General features: G+C 43.9%; 1 protein-coding gene across 7 annotated transcripts in view; it reads left to right on the top strand.

Annotated features, from left to right (window-relative positions):
- Positions 1–19,997, top strand: part of THSD4 (thrombospondin type 1 domain containing 4) — a 145,771-nt gene extending 125,774 nt beyond the window's left edge. For 6 of the 7 annotated variants that reach the window (XM_081964693.1, XM_081964692.1, XM_081964694.1 and 3 more), the window contains exons 14-18: positions 500–673; positions 5,530–5,703; positions 14,417–14,596; positions 16,824–16,968; positions 17,756–19,997. In XM_081964693.1, the coding sequence (XP_081820819.1) occupies positions 500–673; positions 5,530–5,703; positions 14,417–14,596; positions 16,824–16,968; positions 17,756–17,898 (816 nt within the window). In that variant the 3' untranslated portion in view covers positions 17,899–19,997. The remainder of the gene's footprint in view (positions 1–499; positions 674–5,529; positions 5,704–14,416; positions 14,597–16,823; positions 16,969–17,755) is intronic. The other variant, XM_081964696.1, reaches the window with a different exon arrangement.
- Positions 19,998–20,930: the final 933 nt, after the last annotated feature.

The following is a 20,930-nucleotide window of genomic DNA, read 5'->3' as shown; positions in this document are numbered from 1 at the left end:
AGCCAAACAAGATTGGCTGCTTTAGAGTGACATTGACACAACCCACTGCTTAATTGTTGGTAGCTCTTTCTGAAGAGTCAGTCCTTAGGACAGGGTAAAGGAGGCCCTTCACAAGACCAGGGAGGCTGAAAGGATAACCTTCCTTGAAAGCTGAATGGGATGAGAAGCATCTGGCCACCTTGCGAGATGGAGAGAGATCTTGGCTTGCTTTGATTATCAAAGGAAATCCATGGCCTCCATTGCAAAACCAAGAATGGAAGGTTTCCATCAGCACCAGACCACCCTTGAAAAAGCAGTTGAGGTCTTCCAAAGGACTTGAGTTTTGAGATAGCCCCCCGCCGCAAACCAGGATTCCTGGGTTGTGTAATGGGATCATCACAAGGGCAGGGCTAAAATATGAGCCTTTGGCTGCCTGGGGTGACAGCAGGGTAGTTTGAAGACAATCTTTGCTCCATGAATTCTTGTGTCTGCTTGACCCAAAAGTTGGTTCTTGTTTTAGTGTTCAGTTCCATGTGGAGTTGGCCAGAAGACACGGGATGTGAAATGCGTCAGCAACCTTGGAGATGTTGTTGATGACGAGGAGTGCAACATGAAGCTACGGCCCAATGACATTGAGAATTGTGACATGGGGCCCTGTGCCAAGAGCTGGTTCCTTACGGAATGGAGTGATCGGGTAAGGTTGGGTATTTTCATCCTGTTTAATCTGAGTTTGCTCAGGCAAAGCAGAGCAACTTAGCAGAGGGGGGAAAACTTTCTCCATTGATGATCGAAGTCCAATCTTTGGTCACACTCTTCTTAAAAAAAGAAGAAGAAGAATTGTATTACACAAATAACATTACATATTCATATTGTAGGTTCTGGAAAGTCTTCAAAGGACACCTGTTTTTCTAACTTTATCCCTCAGATGTGCGCCAATTTCTTTTGAAATTCTTCTTGCTGTTTTGAAATTGACTTCCTTGGTTATTGCAGCTGTTGGTGCATGAAAGCTTTGGACACCATAGAGTGTTGCTTTTTAAAAAATATGCTACTGATCTTTGGTCCAGTCCATCTTTCCAAATCTGGGTTGGTTGTTTCAATTTCCCAATCGGGGGGTGGGAGATGGGAAACCAGTGAAAGGAGTTCTCCAGGCTTTTCTTCCTTGGGGATTCACTTCAATGGGAAGCCAGGAAGCTTGCAATGAGAAACATCTAGTTCACACCTTCCCCTGGTCACTAAAGATGTTCAAGGACACACCGCCCCACTGATAGTTGGTGATATCCCCTAGTCTTCTGAAAGAGATTTCAGCAGGGAATTCTCTTTCCCCAAGATCAGGGGTCTCCCAACTAGGCAACTTTAAGGCTTGTGGCCTTCAACTCCCAGCTTTCCTTAGCCTGCCATGAAGTCTTGAAGTCCACATGTCTTCAAGTTGCCAAATTGGGAGACCCCTGCTCAAGAGATATGGAAGATACTTGTTTCTGGAGAAGACCAAAGTGAACAGCTTCCACCTTGGTCATGCCTTCTCTATCTTGGGACCCTCCTTTTCCCAAGGAATCTTGGAGGTGATCCCGAGTGATTGTAGAGAAGATCTCTTGGGGAAACCATGAGAGAAACTGATTTCTACAGACTCTCATCTCAATAAAGCTGTCATTCTTCCAATTGGCTAGATGGTCATAGCTCCAGGCATGCCAGAATCTCTCCGCTCCACCAATTTCTCTCTCAAGGCTGAAGCTCGGAGGTCTAATTGCCGTCTCTATGCTCATTTCGCAAAGTATTTTTTTTCTTTAGGGTTTATTTATTTACCTTGACATGGGAATGGATACCTCTTTAGTGGACTTATTGGAATCCATATGAGAAGAAAAAAAGGTATTATTCCCCCCAAACAGTGAAGCATAAATAAATGGACAAAAGCATCTTTGGATTAAACCCAACACTGTTATAAATCCAACCACATCAATGAAAAGATTAGCTGGCACTTTTCCTCCTCTTTCTCGTCCAACCAGCTTTTGTTCTTCCACATTTTTAAACCTATGACTTAATTTTTATTTTTTTTACATTGGAGACCGGCTTGATTGCTGTTTGCACACGACGTACCAAATCATTTTGATTGGATCAAATATTTTTATATCTGATTTTGAAGGATCTAGGAGAACTTAGGAGATGGTTTTACAATGAATGCCATTCAGGTGTTCTCGACATCGGACCACAATTTGAGCCCAGTGTTTCTGTTGCAAAGCGAGACAGTTCGGGGTTTTTTTTGGTCATTTTACGACCTTTCTTGTCACCGTTGTTAAGTGAATCACTACAGTGGTTAAATTAGTAACACGGTTGTTAAGTGAATCAGGCTTTTCCATTAATTTTGCCTGGCAGAAGGTTGGAAAAGAGGATCACGTGATGCCAGGGACACTGCAACCATCCTAAGTACATGCCAGTTGCCAAGTGTCCGAATTTTGATCCATGTGACCGTCAGGATGCTGCAACCGTCGTAGTGTGAGTAACCGGTCACATCACTTTTTTCAGTGCCGTTGTAACTTTGGATGGTCAGTAAACAAATGGTTGTAAGCTGAGTACTACCTGTAAAGCAGCATTTAAAAAAAAAATAATAGAATAGAATAGAATAGAATAGAATAACAGAGTTGGAAGGGACCTTGGAGGTCTTCTAGTCCAGCTCCATGTTTAGGCAGGAAACCCTACACCACTTCAGACAAATGGTTCTCCAACATCTTCTTAAAAACTTCCATTGTTGGAGCATTCACAACTTTAATCAATCAATCAGTCGGTCAGACAGTCAATCAATCCACCATTGAGTCAGGCAATTGGAATAGAGCTGGAACTGGAAGGGACCTTGGAGGTCTTCTAGTCCAACCTCCTGCTTAGGTAGGAAACCCTACACCACTTCAGACAAATGGTTATCTTAAAGACTTCCAGTGTTGGAGCATTCACAACTTCTGGAGGCAAGCTCTTCTACTGATTAATTGTTCTAACTGTCAGGAAGTTTCTCCTTAGTTCTAAATTGCTTCTCTCCTTGATTAGCTTCTTGTTCTGCCTTCAGGTGCTTTGGAGAATAGCTTGACACCCTCTTCTTTGTGGCAACCCCTGAGATATTGGAAGACTGCTATCATGTCTCCCCTGGTGCTTCTTTTCATTCAACTAGACCTACCCAGTTCCTGCAACCGTTCTTCATGTGTTTGAGCCTCCAGTCCTGTAATCCTCTTTGTTGCTCTTCTCTGCACTCTTTCTAGAGTCTCCACATCTTTTCTACATCTTTTTTTTTACATATGTACAAATAACTGAGATGATGATGGTCCTTGGCCCAAAAGACAGATTGTAAATAATTTTCCAGATTATTATTGTTTTAACTCTATGGCCTATTTTGAGCAGAGTTCAAAAGTGCTCTGCTCATTTTCCCCTAAGTTCTCCATCTCTCTGTTAGGAAGGAATCAGATTTGAAAGCAACCCTGCCTGGGCTGCGATACCGTCATAATATTAACAATTTCCAAATGCCGGGCCCTTCAAATCACGGGATTGAGGTTTTCACAGCTGTCTCCGTGGCAAGAGTGACATTTGGATCACCTTGTGGCCGATGGGACGACCCAGATACCATTCCAAGCCTTTGCTCCTTTTGCTAAGAATTCCCCAGCAGTTTCTGAATTAATTTCCACTTGCGAACAAAACTAATTCGCTTATTTATATTGGGCAGGAAAGTGAAGAACCAAACCAAACCAAAACAAATCTAAATTGCCGGTCAATTTAGGTGCGACCCAGATCTCCGCTCTTCGTCTCTTGGCCGGCCAGTGTTTTTCCAAGAATCTGCTTATTTTAATTTTAATTTTAAAGGCGGGAAGATAGAAGTTGAGGGCCAAGGAATATTTGAGTCCAAAGTCTTCCACCGAAGCCCTTTGAATTCTTTCAGAGCCGTAAATTCGATATTGAAATCTCAGCCGGCAGGGCGGCTTCGGTCTGTATCTTCTCACTTGGCATTGCGTCTGAAACTGGATCCGTTGATGCTGAGGTCGCCTGTAGCCATTTAAAACAGAACAGAGGGGGATTCTTGTCGGGGAACTTCATCCAATGTGGTCTCCAGGTCTTTGTCTTGGAGGGGGCCGGGGGAGGAAGGAGCCAGGAAAAGGAAAACATCTTTTGCAGGGACAAAACAAAACATGCCCTAAAATAAAGTGAGGTTTTTTGTACTTTTTTCTTTTCTTTTCTCAGGGCCGCATGCAGAGAATATGTATTTTTTCTCATGGGGTTCTCCCCTCCTCATGAACTCAAAAACCAGCTTGAAAGTTCCAGCACCTCCATAGCTGAATTTTATCACCCCATAGAACCTAGTTTTTCAATACCAGATCAATAATCCGCCTCCTCCTCCCAATTCCTCTTCCTCGTCTCCTCTTTTTCCTCCCTTTCCCCTCCTTCTCCCCTTCCTTCCTCCCTTCCCTCCATTTTCCCCTTCCTTCTTTCTTCCCTTCCCTTCCCTCCTTTTTCCCCTTCCTTCCTTCCTTCCCCTTCCCTTCCCTTCCATCCCCTTCCTTCCTTCCCTTTCCTCCCTTCCTCCCTTCCTTATTTCCTCCCTTCCCTCCCTTTTCCCCTTCCTTCATTCCTTCCTCCCTCCCTCCCTTCCTTCCTTCCTTCCCTTTCCTCCTTCCCTCCCTTCCTTATTTCCTCCCTTCCCTCCCTTTTCCCCTTCCTTCATTCCTTCCTCCCTTCCTCCCTCCCCTTTCCCCTAATGAAATTATGTGTGCATCTGTGTGTGTGCATGTGTGTTTGTGTGGGTGTGGGTGTTGTGTGCAGTTGCCAAATGCCAAAATTGGCACATGCAGCCCAGCCTGTAACGAAATGCTTACTTGGGGCTTTCTTTCCATGTGAAACATAATATAAATGTTCGTGACTGTTTTAAATTCAATTATGCACACATCTTTCGGCGCATGGTTTTTCTTTATTTTCAATCATCCATTCCCTGCTTCCCCCACCCCTCCTCTGAAAGAATCAGATACGAATTCCTGCCTGTCTGTGTCTGCCTTCCAAGGTGATGGACAGGAGGCAGGGAAAGAAAGAAAGGAAGAGAAGCGGGGAAAAGGAAGATCTAGGTACGACGTGTGCAAAGAGAGAGAGAAAGTTCTTTGCATTTCATATCCTCTGTGGAACTCCACCTTCTGCAAATGCCAGCCCGCTTCAATTTCCTAAAGTGTATTTCTTTTTTATCTGCCAGGGTGAAGGAAAAGGCGTTCCTTGGGCAAAAACAACAACAACCCACTGTGCCTTTTGCGCTTCCTGTTTCCTCCTGCCATTTTCCCCCTCCTTTCCCCATTTTTCTGGGACAGGAGGATGTGTTGGAAATAAAAAACATCTTGCAAAGACCCCCCCTAAAAGTTATTTCATTTTATTACAAAGTGGCATCGTCTTTCTCGATGGCCCAAGGTGGATTTCCCAGGCTGGAAATCTGGCCCCGTGTTGTGTGTCTTGTGCCAGGCAAGTCTCTCTCCTCCTGACGCTCCTCGTAATTCATTTTCTCGTAGTTACGATCCTTCCCCTGTCTTTTTTTCACCCCAACAGTGCTCGGCAGAATGTGGCTCCGGTGTCCGAACCCGTTCCGTGGTCTGCATGACCAACCACATCAGCAGTTTGCCACTGGAGGGTTGCGGGCACAACAGACCCATGGAAAGCACCCCTTGTGACAACGGGCCTTGTCTGGGGAAAGTCGAGTGGTTTGCTGGTAGCTGGACTCAGGTACCTTTAATGCATGGATGCCATGTATTTCCAGAACCTTCTTTAGCTGGAGGGGGTGCGATGGCTCAGGGGTTACAGACACTGATCTTGACAGCCCGGGTTCGAGGGCCGAGTGCTACACAATGGGTTGAGCTCCCGTTCCTTGCCTGAGCTCTTGCCCACCTAGCGGTATGAAAGGTAACAAATAAATATGTTGCAACAGCCAAAAAAGCCAACACAGTCCTAGGCTGCATTAACAGAGGGAGAGAATGGAATGGAATGGAATGGAATGGAATAGAATAGAACAGAACAGAACAGAACAGAACAGAACGGCTTGCCAAGAGCACCGACCGAAGTCTGTCACAAAGCCATGATGTAAGAAAGGCCTTGCAACCCCCTCCCCCCACCCCAGAGCAGGTGGGAAGAAGAGAGGACAGCTAGATTGCTCTTTCATCCATCCTTAATGCTGTGCGGTCTTAAGAACATCTGCAATGCAGGTGTGGTAGAACCTAGCCAGATTTTGCTGCTTGTCTTATCACAAGGAGATGGAAGGGGCCCATTTGAGGACTCATCTGTTACTGATTTCTCAGCTGAGGGGGTGGGAGAGTAGCCCCGTTCCCCACTTCTCATTCTGGTCCTACAGTTTTGAAGGCACCTCAGAAGATCCTGGTGAAATGTAAGCCGTGATAAACATCACTGGGTTTCAACAAGACAGGTAACAAAAATCTACAGAGCCAGAAATAAAGATATGGCTGCACATGTAGACTTTCCATACAAAAAAGGTGAAGTCGGAGCCGTGAGTTCTATTCCTGCAATATGTCTTCAGATAGTCCTCAGGTTATGACCATTTATTCAGGGACCATTCAAGTTGGTGATGGGGATTATCCAAAGGAGAGCCAAAAGTGGTCCTCTGAGTTCTGGATATCCTGGCATCCTAAAGTCCACAAGTCTTAAAGTTGCCAAGGTTGGACACCCCTGTTTTTACACAAGTACCTTTGCAAGCCTACAATCATAGTTGAAAATACCAGGAGGAAAGAAGGAGTGGGGGAGACATGATAGCAGTGCTCCAATATCTCAGGGGCTGCCCCAAAGAAGAGGGAGTCAAGCTATTCTCCAAAGCACCTGAGGTCAGGACAAGAAGCAATGGGTGGAAACTCAACAAGGAGAGAAGCAACTTGGAACTAATTAATCAATGGAACGACTTGCCCCCAGAAGTTGTGAATGCTCCAACACTGGAAGTTTTTAAGAAGAGGTTGGATGTCCATTTGTCTCAAGTGGTGTAGGGTTTCCTGCCTAGGCAGGGAATTTGACTAGAAGACCTCCAAGGTCCCTTCCAGCTCTATTCTGATTGATTGATTGATTGATTGATCTCTAAGGAAAGGTCTAAAGAAGAAGAGGTCAATCTATTCTCCAAAACACCAGAAGTAGAAAAAGAAGCAATGGTTGGAAACTCAACAAGGAGAGAAGCAACCTAGAATTGAGGAGAAATTTCCTGACTGTTAGAACAATTAATAAATGGAATGATTTGCCTCCAGAAGCAGTGAATGCTCCAACAATGGAAGTTTTAAATAATAATAATAATAATAATAATAATAATAATAATAATAATAATAATAATAATAATAATAATAATAATAATAATAATAAATATTTATTTCTTAGCCGCACCCTCTCCCGAAGGACTCGGGGCGGCGTACAACAAAACATAGGAAATAAATATATCGACATACATATAACAAAACATATACCAAGACATATATACGACATATACAAGGAGGAGGTGAACTGATAGATAAAAACAAGTAAAAACACAATGTTTAAAAACCCCTAAATAAATTGAATGCAATTAAAATACCCCAAATAAAAAACCCGTCAGGAGCGATATAGTTGGATCAAAGTTGAGCCAGGCCAGCAACTTGAAAAAGGTGGGTCTTGAGCTTTACACGAAAGGAGCGGAGGTCAGAGGTATTCCTAATATCCGGGGGGAGGTCATTCCACAGGGCTGGGCCCGCCACAGAGAAGGCTCTACTCCTAGGCGCCGCCCCTCGACACTGTCTGGTGGACGGCACCTGGAGGAGGCCCTCTCTGTGCGAGCGGATTGGTCGCAGGGATGTATGGGGCAGAATACGATGTTGGATAACCATTTGTCTGGAATGGTATAAGGTTTCCTGCTTGAGCAGGGGGTTGGACTAGAAGACCTCTGACGTCCCTTCCAACTCTGTTATTCTATATTCTGCTCCTTTAATCCAACGAATGTAAGAGCCTTGCAAAAGCCTTTCTCCAGCAATCTGCAACTCACTTATTTCACATTCTTCTAATCCGACCTTGAGACTCAATGCTTACTAAGATGCTGCAAATATGTGTGAAGTCAAAACAAGAGATTTGAAGGGATTTGAAGCCAGTAGTTTTTCAAGGGGGAGAACAGGGGAAAAGCACACTTCCATGATTTATAACTTGTTATCGGGCACTTTCCCAAAAATTTTGCAAGCAGTGTGGTTTCTCCTTATCTCCGTTAGAAAGCCTGGAGCCACCTTGTGATCAAAGAGCCAGTTGTCCCAATCAAAAAATGAGTTCCAACAAACTTTGATGTGTGAATTTTTTCTCATGCGCATATTAGACTTACAGATGCCACGATTCAGATCCCTTGTATTGGTCCATAGTTTTCAGGACTCAAAATCTTCTTATAACTGAAGCCTTCTCCCCCCCCTCCTCAGTTTAAAACAAAAAAACCTCCTCTCTGTTGCTCCCAGAAAATGCTTTTTGAAAGCAGATCTAAATTAGATGGTCAGTGAATTATGTAAACGAAGAACATTCGTCCTGGAAATATTAAATGGCTATTGGGAAAGTTCACAGAAAATCCAAACTATGAAATTGTTATAATAACGTTGGCTTCCATTATCAAACTTATGATCCATTCCTTTTTGGTTTCATTTATATCCCGTTTTTCCACCAGTAACAGTAATGCAATTCTCGGCGACATGTCTAAAATTACATTCAAAAGGGCTCTAATTTCTCTCAACACCATGTCCTGTATTTTTTGTGCACTATCACAATCCCACCACATCTGTTTATATGTTCCAACCTCTTTCTTGCACCTCCAACAAATATTTGTATATTTACCATCTATTTGATTTAATTTGCGTGGTGTTAAGTATCACCCTGAGGTGGGTTGCTAAGTTTTTTTTACTACCGGTTCGGGCATGGGAGCAATATCACTTTATATCAATTTTCTATTCCAAATATTTTTCCAATCATTCATTTATTTCTCCCAAATCTGAACCCCACCTGTTGCTTCTTCCCCCAAACCCAGAAAGATCTAGGACTATAATTTGCAACAGTTAGTTTAGTGATGGTTTGAAGTTACCATGGCACTGGAAAAAAAGTGACATATGACTGTTTTTCGCACTTATGACCGTTGCAGCATTCCCGTGGTCGTGATAAAAATTTGAACCTTTGGCAACTGACTCGTATTTATGATAGTTGGAGTGTCACTTTTGAGACCTTCTGACTAGCAAAGTCAACAGATTCACTTAACAACCATGTGCCTAACTTAACACCTGCAGAGATTCGCTTAGCGACTCTGGCAAGAAAGGTCATAAAATGGGGCAAAACTCATTTAACAGCTGTCTTGCATAGCAGTGGACATTTTGGCCTCAACTATGATCGTTATGGGGACGCGGTGGCTCAGTGGCTAAGACGCGGAGGTTGTCGATCAGAAAGGTTGGCAGATCAGCAGTTCGAATCCCTAGCGCCGCATAACGGAGTGAGCTACCGTTATTTGTCCCAGCTTCTGCCAACCTAGCAGTTCAAAAGCACATAAAAAAATACAAGTAGACAAATAGGGACCACCTTTGGTGGGAATGGAACAGCGTTCCGTGCTCCTTTGGCATTGAGTCATGCCGGCCACATGACCACAGAGACATCTTCGGACAGCTCTGGCTCTTTGGCTTTGAGATGAGCACCGCCCCCTAGAGTCAGGAACGACTAGCACATATGTGCGAGGGGAACCTTTACCTTTACCTATGATTGTTAAGGATTATCTGTCAATGTTAGCCCCATCTCCCTGAGCATACAATTCACATTTGTAGATTCTCCGGATGGCAAGTTTACACAATGGATTTTAGTCGGTATTGATCAAAACAGTTCCTTCCTTCCATTTTTTTCCCTAGTAACGTTGGCGATACTCACACCTTACCCTTTGCTTAGCACCAGCAAGTCATTCCCACTCCACAAATGTTTTTTTCCTGAAAATCAAACACGACTTTTGCACAGGCAAAAGTTTTCCTTTGGCTAACTGCTCCCCTAAGAGTTAACTTGCTCGGAGACCCCCAATTTACAATGCTGTTAACAGGAGTTATGTTTGAACTCCAGACATCCATGTTTGAGTTTATCTATAAATCTACCCCCTCGCCCCAGGCCTCTAATTTATTTCTCCAAGGTAATAAATTCTTCAGGAATAGGCACCCGGGAATATTTTAAAGCCCACAAGACTTTAATTCTCCTTTGTTTGTTGTAATCTCTTCCTCTGCCACAGATGGGCACATGCTGATATCCTTGCACTGGAAAAGCATAGAAAATGACAGAAAAGCCCTTTTCAGGGTTATCGTATTGAAAGCAGATGATAGAACTTTCGAAATAGCTTTATTAAAACTGTGCAGCTTAGTTTCTGGTTTAAGATCGCTGGTGTCCCCATTGAAAAATAGAGATCATAATTTATGAATCCTCACATCAGGATAAATGCGTGAAGCCTTTCCGGCATCACAAAAATAACGATGGCTTGAAAGCCTACTCAGATAAATCTCGGCTCAAACTCCATCAATCATCTGATTGGTATACAACAAAAAGGGAAAAGAGAAAAAAAGGGAACGAGGAGCTCAAATATTGGAACAAGAGTTGCATCTGTGGGCCCAGGAAATTGGAACAGGTCAACCGTGGCAACTTTACGTCTTGTGGACTTCAACTCCCAGGATTCTGGCTGGCTGAGGAATTCTGGGAGTTGAAGTCCCCACATCTGCAAAAGGAAGGAAGGCATGACCCAACTAGGGAACCTCATCAATGCAGAAGGGAGAAGGTTTGCGCTAGTGGTGAAATCTAATTTTTTTGCTCACCGGTTCTGTGGGCGTGGCTTGGTGGGGGAGTGTCATGTGACTGGGTGGGCAGGGCCAACTTTTTTTCACTTTTTAAAGCATTTTTTTCCAGCCAGTTCAGGCGAATAGGCAGGAAAAAAATGCTTTAAAAAGTGTGGGGGGGGAAGCTTCCCACGATCGCGTGGCTCGCAGCTGAGTCGCGCAATCCTCGGAAGCTTTTTTTTTTTTACTACCTATTCGCAGAACCAGGGACAATCATCTCTACGGGTTTGGCCAAAGTGGGTTTGCTTTCTGTTGGACATGAGAATGTGCCCCTGTAGCATTGATGATGTTACCTAGTTGGGTCATGAAACATCTGTAGGAAAACAACCCAAGTTCAGTGAACACCAAGGAGCTAACAGTCGCTTACTCATCTAAGCAGTGGGTTCTCGTGCCAAACTACTCTTGGCCTTCCACCCCAAACTGCAGTCTTGACACTTGACACTCTTCGATTGAGACGCAACTCTTTGCTTTTGTTGGTGAACAGTTAAAAGCGATGAGTTTAGCCTGAGTTATCTTTCCCCCCCACCCCCATTAACCAGACCATACTAAAAACATTTTGTTATTCTCGATTTGGATCAGTCTGGGCTGCTTTTAGAACACTTTAGGGATCACGTGTGTTGATTTTGCTCGGAACAGCCTGTACTTTTCACCAGGACAGCTCGTCTACGTCAATTCAAATATTACAAAAATTATACTTGGCCTACCAACAATATTTCCCCTTTTTAAAATAAGAGTCCGTTATGCGAGGCTACCCAAAGTGCCAAACTCTTTAGCGATTGTAGTCTTTGAAAGTGACCTAGTGAAGGTAAAGGTTCCCCTCACACATGTGTGCTAGTCATTCCTGACTCTAGGGGGCGGTGCTCATCTCCGTTTCAAAGCCGAAGAGCCAGCGCTGACTGAAGACGTCTCCGTGGTCATGTGGCCGGCATGACTCAACGCCAAAGGCGCACAAAACACTTCTCTTCCCACCAAAGTGGTTCCTATTTTCCTACTTGCATTTTTTACGTGCTTTCGAACTGCTAGGTTGGCAGAAGCCGGGACAAGTCACAGGAGCTCACTCCATTACGCGCCGAACTGCCAAACTGCTGACCTTTCTGATCGACAAGCTCAGAGTCTTAGCCACTGAGCCACCACATCCCTTAGTTAAAGTGACCTAGAAACCGGTAAATTGTTGGAGTTGCCTTCCGAAGATCGTTTTCTCAAAGGAAGAGTGTCGTGTCTATATATTTAACCTTTGAGGCTGCAGGCGAGATCTTCAAAAAGCCAAAATTAGCTTTGCCAGACCCATGAAAGTCCACGTCCCAAAAGCCTGGTGGATTGCTGGTCCTTCCCAAAGATTGAAAAGGATGAGAGATTTTTATTTTTACTTTTTTTTAGAAGCCAGCAGTCAACCTGAATTCTCACCTCCAATTGCTGGAGAGGTAGCAAAAATATTCACAAGGTCACTTTTGCTTAGAACAGGAGTGTCCAAACTTGGGAACTTTAAGACTTGTGGACTTCAACTCCCAGAATTCCCCAGCTGGCTTAAAGTTCCCAAGTTTGGACACTCCTGGCTTAGAAATTACAACTTTGTATTTTGAGAAAAAAAACAACCCACATTTGTGTGCTGGCCGCCACAAGGGGAGGGCGTCTTCACCCACTTGGGTTTCTGCTGATCTGTGGTCTTTTTGGAGCTGGTTGCACCTCATTTCAACACGGGCTTTGCAAATATTTGGGTAGGAGATGCACACAAAAGAAACACCCACACCCCGGCCACCGAAAGAATGTGTTGTAAAATGAATGGAATCAGAGAACTGCCTGTTGTTACAGGTGCCTATTTGCTTTTCTTATTATTATGGTACTCAGACATGTTTTTCCTCTGATTTTTTAAAGGTCCTCCTTCCTTCTTTCCTTCTTTCTTTCTTTCCTCCCTCTCTCCCTTCTTCCTTCTCTCCTTCCTTCCTTCCTCCATCCCTCCCTGCTTTCCATCCCTTCCTCTTTCTTTCTTTCCTTCCTTCCTTCTTCCATTCTTCCTTCCTTCCTCCTTCCTTCCCTGTCCCTCCTCTTTCTTTCTTTCTTTCTTTCTTTCTTTCTTTCTTTCTTTCTTTCTTTCTTTCCTTCCTCCATCCTTCCTTCCCCTCCCCTCCTCTTTCCTTTTTTCCTTACTCCATTCATCCCTCCTCCTTCCCCTCCCCTCCTCTTTCTCTCTCTCGCTTTCTTTCCTCCCTTCTTCCTTCCTTCCTTCCTTCCTCACCTCTCTCTTTCTTTCTTTCTTTCTTTCTTTCTTTCTTTCTTTCTTTCTTTCTTTCCTTCCTTCTTTCCTCCCTTTCTCCTCCCCCTCGCCTCCCTCCCTCCCCTTCTTTCTTTCTTTCCCACATTAAACGAGAGGTCAAACACTCTGGCCTAGCTCGGGTTTCCGTACAGCCACATGAATGTTTGGTGGAATCATGCAAACCGATACTGGTGTTCTGTGGAAGCGAGTGCTTATTAAACTTGAAGTATCAAACCGCCTGTTTATTTTGTTCCTAGGCAGAATCAATTAGTCCTCCTGATTAAAGTAAGATGCCTGCAACAGACCTTGAGCAGAGACAGGCATCTTGGTGGTGGTTGCTGCAAATTAAGCTGGAATGAACTCAAAAAAACAAAGCAAAGTGTTAAAATCCAAAGCCAACGGTTGTTGGATCGGCCACTGAAGTATCTTTTAATTTTATTTTTCTTGCTTTCTCATGATTGCTATTCAAGGTATGAGAAGCTGTTTCTGGGCTGGCTCAGTTCAGCGCACAGTTCTTTTACAAATGGGACAAAATATTCTTACAGTGATTTTCCAGGCCGCACACTTATTTTAATAGTGTTTAGGTCACTTTATCAATTCAGGGCATTGCTGAGGTCAATATGTGATTCCTGGCTGTCTGGAACACTAGGACAAAAGAAAGATATCCAAACAGGAAAGCATTAAAAAAACCTGGACATAGAAACAAGACAATGGAATAAACGGATTTTGGAAAAGGCAAGAGGGAAAAATAACAAAACCCTGGACGGCTGCTACTCTCTTCTCCAGAAGATATTTAATTGGGAACAAGTACCTGTCCCCCTGTTCCATCAAACCTGTTTCAAGGAATGATGGGATGGAATTCTAGGAATCAAATTGTTTAGCTGTTGTATCTCTTCTGTTGGATCCAGTCACAACCGTATGCATATTCTTGGGTGGGCAGAGTATCTAATGACGGGAACTCACACGGATTGTGCAGAAATGATGTGGGATTTGATAATGACTGGAAGAAACGTTGTGTCAGGCCTGCAGTTTCCTTTTGGATCGTTGGCCTGCCACACTTTCTATTCTGCTATGCATTTTCTATTGTGGGAAAATGGGAAGGGGGGATGGTACGGAGTTAGATGATATGTAGCCATAACAACATTCTTTCTAGAAAGCCAAGGTCATCCTTTGTCTCTGCACCTCTGCACCTGACCGGAACTGGATGGGTGGAAGCTGCCAGCGTGGCAGTGGAAGATTGGACCGTGGGATGGACTTGTGGGTGTGTGGGGGGCAAGATCTTGAACTTTCAACTAAGTGGGGAACCTTGTCCACCTTGTACATCTCCATCTCTGCCTTTTTGTCACCCGTCCAGTGTTCTAGCGAATGTGGCAGTGGCTCCCAGCAGAGGGAAGTCATCTGTATTCAGAAAACGGAGAACCAGTTCGAGATGTTGAATCCCCACGAATGCGCCTTCCTGCAGAGGCCGCCCGGCCAGCAGACCTGCTACCTCAAACCGTGCGGTGCCAAGTGGTTCAGTACCGAATGGAGCGCTGTACGTACCCTGATGCTTTCCCCACCCTTAATTTGCATTAAAGTACACAGGTAGTCCCAGTGGGGAAATTCATTTTTTTTTTACTACCGGTTCTGTGGGTGTGGCTTGGTGGATGTGACAGGGGAAGGATACTGCAAAACCCCTGTTCCCACCCCACTCCTGCTGATGCTGAAACTGATTATTTTTGAACTTTTGGATTTGTGACTTAGGAGCTGTGGTGGCACTGGTTAGAATGATGTGTGTTGCCGGCTGGCTCTGCCCACTGCCAGCAGTTCGATTCTGAAGTCGGTAAAATGAGGACGCAGATTGTTTAAATCTAAGTGCTATTACTATTTTCCTTCCTGCCTTCCTTCCTTCCTTCTTTCTTTCCTTCCTATCTTCCTTCCATCTTCCCTTCCTTCCATGGTAGTGCAATGGTTAGAATGCAGCATTGCACGCTGACTCTACCCAGTGCCAGTAGTTCAATCCTGGCCGGCTCAAGATTGACTCAGCCTTCTGTCCTTCCGAAGCTGGTAAAATGAGGATGCAGATTGTTGTTGGGGTCAAGAAGCCGACTCTGTAACTCGCTTAGAGAGGGCTGTAAAAGCACCGTGAAGCGATATATAAGTCTTAGTTCCATTGCTCATGCTATAAACATGTTCTTTAACAAATAGTTTAAAAATGGGGGATGAGGTCAGCTCCTGGAAGATTTGGATGCTGCGATCATAAAGCAAGGATGTGGTCTTGCTCTGGCCCTCCGTTGCTTTCACTGTTTGTTTCTGCAGTCATAAATTTGTCCCTTCCTTCTTTACCACTCGTTGGCAGAGTTGGCCCATTCTCTCCGTGCTGTCCATAACAGCATTTTTGCCGCGTTCCCAGTTGCAGCAGGAACCGAAATGCAACCGAATAAGGTTTTGCTTAATTTAAAAAATGCACATTAAGAACATTACTCTCAGAAACACTTCAGATAGCTTGCAGACTAAAGATAAATGCACTGATTAAGGTAAGCCGAGAAGAACCCGGGGTATTATTTCCATTCGCCGCCTTTGGTCTTCCCAGAAACTCAGTTTGGCTCGCTCTCTTCTTCTGCTCATAATCTCGGGAGGGGAATCGGTCAGAGAATGAGTGACTCACCCAGGGCCATCCCAAGAACGGCTCAGCTCAGTGGGGACCTCTGCACGTCGCCTCCCGATGTGCTGATGCTGAGAGTCACACAGGATTTAAAAATGTCCATTCACAGCTAGGATTCTGAAAACAAAATAGTTGGCTTTAAACCAGTTGGTTAAGGACAAGCCCTGGACTTGAAGGGAAGAATGAAGCTGTTAGAAGCTGCAGTCCAGCAGACAAACAGACAGACAGAAGACAGGGGGGTAAGTAGGTAGATAGGTAGGTAGGTGTGTAAGTAGATGACAGATAGAAGATAGATGATAGAGAGCTAGAGAAATATAAATAGATGATAGATAGATAGATAGATAGATAGATGATAGATAGATAGATAGATGATAGATAGATAGATAGATAGATGATAGATAGATAGATGATAGATAGATAGATGATAGATAGATAGATGATAGATAGATAGATGATAGACACACACAGAGAGAGAGAATGATATAGATAGATGATAGATAGATAGATAGATAGATAGATAGATAGATAGATAGATGATAGACAGAGAGAGAGAGAATGATATAGATAGATGATAGATAGATAGATAGATAGATAGATAGATAGATAGATAGATAGATGATAGATAGATGATAGACAGAGAGAGAGAGAGAGAATGATATAGATAGATGATAGATGATAGATAGATAGATAGATAGATAGATAGATGATAGAGAGAGAGAGAGAGAGAGAGAGAGAGAGAATGATATAGATAGATGATAGATAGATAGATAGATAGATAGATAGATAGATAGATAGGAGAGACGATAGATAGATAGATAGATAGATAGATAGATAGATAGATAGATAGATAGACAGACAGACAGACAGACAGACAGACAGACAGACAGACAGACAGACAATTGGATGGGTATATGGAGATAGATGATAGACATAGATAGATGATGGATGGAATATGGGGATAGGTAGGTAGGTAGGTAGGTAGGCAGGCAGGCAGGCAGGCAGGCAGGCAGGCAGGCAGGCAGACACAGATACAGACACAGATACAGACAGAGATTGACAGACAGACAGACAGACCTCCCCAACCTCACCACAATTCTTTCCTTTCTTGGTGTTGCAGTGCTCCAAGTCCTGTGAAGGGGGCTTCCGAATCCGGGAGGTGCGATGTCTTTCAGATGACATGTCCCCCAGTACCAAGTGTGACTCCCAGCTGAAGCCCGTGGAGAAGGAGCCTTGCAACACCCAGGACTGCGTGCCTGAAATAGGTAGGAAGCCTCTTCTGGGTTTTCTAACCTCGGAACTCCATCTGGTGGAGAAAGAAAGAAATCTAGTGATGGCCCTGAGGTTACGAAGGCAGTTCTTTAGATGGATGGAGAGATGATTTTAACCAGAGCTACATGTGTCTCTTTTAAAGAAAGTTACTTTTTTCAGTTGGAACTTAGAATGAAAAGTTGGAGAGATGGGTGAATGGATGGATGGAAGGAAGATCCATATTATAGATGATAGATGACATATAGATAGGTATAGATAACAGATTCCTGGATTGATGGATGGATAGATGGATGGATGGATGGATGGATGGATGGATGGATGGGAGGGAGGGAGGGAGGGAGGGTGGGTGGATAAAGAGAGAGAGAGAGAGACAGACAGACAGAAGATAGATATATGATAGATGACATATAGATAGGTATTTATAACAGATTCCTGGATCGATGGATGGATGGGTGGGTGGATAGTTAGAGAGAGACAAAAGACAGAGACAGAGACAGACAGACAGACACAGATACACAGACAGACAGTGTTTGAGTCAGTGGTCAGTGGCCTGATGACCGCCTAGATTAGACCTTGCAGTCTTGTTGAATTCTTGAGTTAAAGTCCCCAAGTCTTAAAGTTACCAAGGTGGGAGACCCCTTCCCCTAAGACAATGTTTCTCAACCTTGGTCACCTGAAGAGCTGGCTGGGGAATTCTGGGAGTTGAAGTCCACGCATCTTCAGGTAGGCCAAGGTTGAGAAGCACTGCCCTAAGAGGTCTTTTGGATGTTCTGCTTCCAGATGAAAACTGCAAGGATAACTACTACAACTGCAACGTTGTGGTCCAAGCCCGCCTCTGCGTCTACACCTACTACAAGACGGCCTGCTGCGTGTCCTGTTCCAGGGTGGCGAACCGGCAGTCGGGCTTTTTAGGGAGAAGATAACAGCTGCTCCGTCCTGGGCTTCGGACCTGTGCCTCAGTTCTCCCTCGCTGCTTTCACAACACTTCTGCCTTCCCAAGAGAGGGTCTTCTTTCCCAAAATGATGGAAGGGGCGATGGAAGCACCTCTGGGGGATATCACTAACACACACTGTAATAAAAACTTTGGGGAAACCCATGCTGTAATGCTGGACCTTCATAGCTTTAGGCGTGAGGAGACACATTGAAGGATGGATGATGTGCCATCAAGTCACTGATGTCTCTTAGAAACCTCATAGATTTTCTCCAAGTCAATCTGTTGTCCCTAACCTCTTCTTTCAGCTCTTCAGAATGCGTGACAATAGAGGTAGTCTTCAAACATACAACTAGAATTGGGACTGGAATGTCCACCGTAAGTCATTGCGGTTGTAAATCCACAGTAGAAGGTCCGGGGGCCGATGGAACATCTGGCACTTCCTGAATGAAGTGGGAGAGGTCTTTGCATTGTCACTTTTGATGAAAGTCATCTGATTGGGTGCTAGCCCGGCAAAGAGACTTGGTCATTAGAGGTTGACTACGTTAGAGGTGTTGTCCAAGCAAGACTACCTGGCATCTACACAGTCTCTTTGAAGGGCAAGGATAAATATGGAAAATCTCATCCAAACATCTCCTAGTTGACTTGACTTGAGTCAAGTTGATCTACCCAGCCCATGTTCTCCTTGACTTATGAAAAGGCAGCTTCATGGAGGGCTGTGCAGGGGAGGAATGGTTTTTTTGTAGACATGGATTCCTTCCCCTCTTCACCCCTCAAATCTTGCAGAATGGCGTGGTTTTTCCCCACTAATTACTTCAATTGTCTTCTAGTAAACAAGTTGTTTCAGTCTTCTTTTGCAGGCTCACCGCGTTCCTTTCTTCAGTTATGGAGCAAGTCTAAGGAACCCATGTTCGTGGCCTCCATCTTTCATTTCTTGGATCTTTCCACAAGATTTCCCTCTGGGCTAAGAACATTTGCTGTGTTCCATCATTTTCATTCCCCTGTTCTTGGAGACGTGGAGAACTAGCTCCCTTATCCTGCGTTCCGACTTAACCATGTTTATGTCACCGAGTGATAGCTTTTGATTCCCAATCAAGGCACCAAGGGATGAGAATCGGTCAGGGTAGATCTCCTGCTTCATCCTCCAATTATTGGATGGAGAGAGACATTTCTCAAGGATGTGTCTTGCTCCGAGAAGGAGGAATTAAGGAACTTAGATTTCGTATCTGATGCCGATTTTTGTTCAAGAAGAGAAGGTTTTTATTCATTCCACCTCGCTCCCTCTATTCAATTTTAGCTCAGATCCCAGTTGGTTTTGCGATAAACAAGATCAACTCGTGGTTTGGAGAAAATTAGTTTTGTTTATGCCAGGTCCATAAGAAAGTAGAGCGATTCCTCATCTCAGTTCAACCGAGAGACGAAAACTAAGCCAGATATAGGGAACTGGCAGTTGAGACCCCACCTCCCATTTCGTGTGCCAACTAACCTAAAATTAACCCCACCTGGCAGCATAAAGGAGGATATACTTTGTTTTATAACTTATTTTTTATATTTGTAAATACAAGATGTTTATAGGAAAGTATGTATTCTAAACGATGTCTATGCAGATCAAGCCACTACAGCAAAATAGTTCTATTATTTAGAAAGCGATATTTTTTGTGGTGTATTTTTAACAAACGAACAAAAAAAAAAGGGACTAAAATTGTATTTATTTATATATTCCACTACCATGTTTGTCCAGTTTTTTTTCTGGTAATACTAATCAGCTTTTAGCCTGGAAATTTTATACCATGTCGAATATATCAGTATCATACTTAAATCCATATTTAATGGGTATGTTGTTGTTTTTTAAATTCCATGGTTAATCAACCATTTTTACCAATGGCTTCTCGTGTTAAAAAGTGAGCGAAGTTAAAAGGGCCTCTAGACTAGTTCAGGATTTATATGCTCAGCAATGCACCTGGACTGCATTTGTACAGCATACTTTAATATTTGTATACATATTCGCCAATGAGGGGGGGAAAGATATTTTTGCTTATGACTAATTTATTTTTTATTATTGTGAAAAAATAATAAAGACATTAAATAAATGTCCTTGGCTTCTTTTATAGTTTTGAGTCTTCTTCTTCTTCTTCTCCTCCTCCTCCTCCTCCTCCTCCTCCTCCTCCTCCTCCTCCTCCTCCTCCTTCTCCTCCTCCTCTTATTCTTTTTCTCCTCCTCCTCCTCCTCCTTCTCCTCCTCCTCCTTCTCCCTCTCCTCCTCCTCCCCTTCCTCCCCCTCCTCCTCCTTCTTCTCCGCCCCTCCTCCTCCTCCTCTTCTTCTCCTCCTCCTCCCCTTCCTCCCCCTCCTCCTCCTTCTTCTCCGCCCCTCCTCCTCCTCCTCTTCTTCTCCTCCTCCTCCCCTTCCTCCCCCTCCTCCTCCTTCTTCTCCGCCCCTCCTCCTCCTCCTCCTCTTCTCCTCCTCCTTCCTCCTTCATTTAATTTCTTTAAAAGAATAAAAGGACAACAATAACTTTTCTCTTTATTGTCTCCACAGATGCCACAAGTATCCATTGCTTAAATTTCATTTGCATTCCTCAAGATTTTTACTGTGCCTCCGTAAGTAGTGTGAACCCTTGTGTGTGTAGCACTCTTCTTAATCACTAGTAACACCCAGTGTCTTCACCAATCAAGATTTAAACTTTCCTTCTATAAATTAGGTGTATCCTTCCTGTAAAAGCCTGTATCCGTTTGGAGTGGGCAGGTGAAGTAAGGTGTGATACCCGTGTTGTATAATATTTTATATAATATGACATTTTCCCAATATTGGAATATTTGCAAATTTCCTGAATTTGACTATTTGCACATTTCTTTGAGGAAGAGCTTTCAAATACTTAAGTCATTTTGGAATCTGTTTGAAAATGTCTCACTTGAGCAAATCTTTCAACGGGCTAATACACAAAATTTGGGGATAGTTTCACCATTCTTAAACACACAATCTCTCCCTCCCTCCCTCCCTCCACCCACCCACCCAGCCACCCACGT

The sequence above is a fragment of the Natrix helvetica genome, assembly GCF_964273705.1.
Source record: "Natrix helvetica genome assembly, chromosome: 12".
In the NCBI taxonomy this organism is placed as follows: domain Eukaryota; kingdom Metazoa; phylum Chordata; class Lepidosauria; order Squamata; family Natricidae; genus Natrix; species Natrix helvetica.
This window is presented reverse-complemented; position numbering and strand designations above follow the sequence as displayed.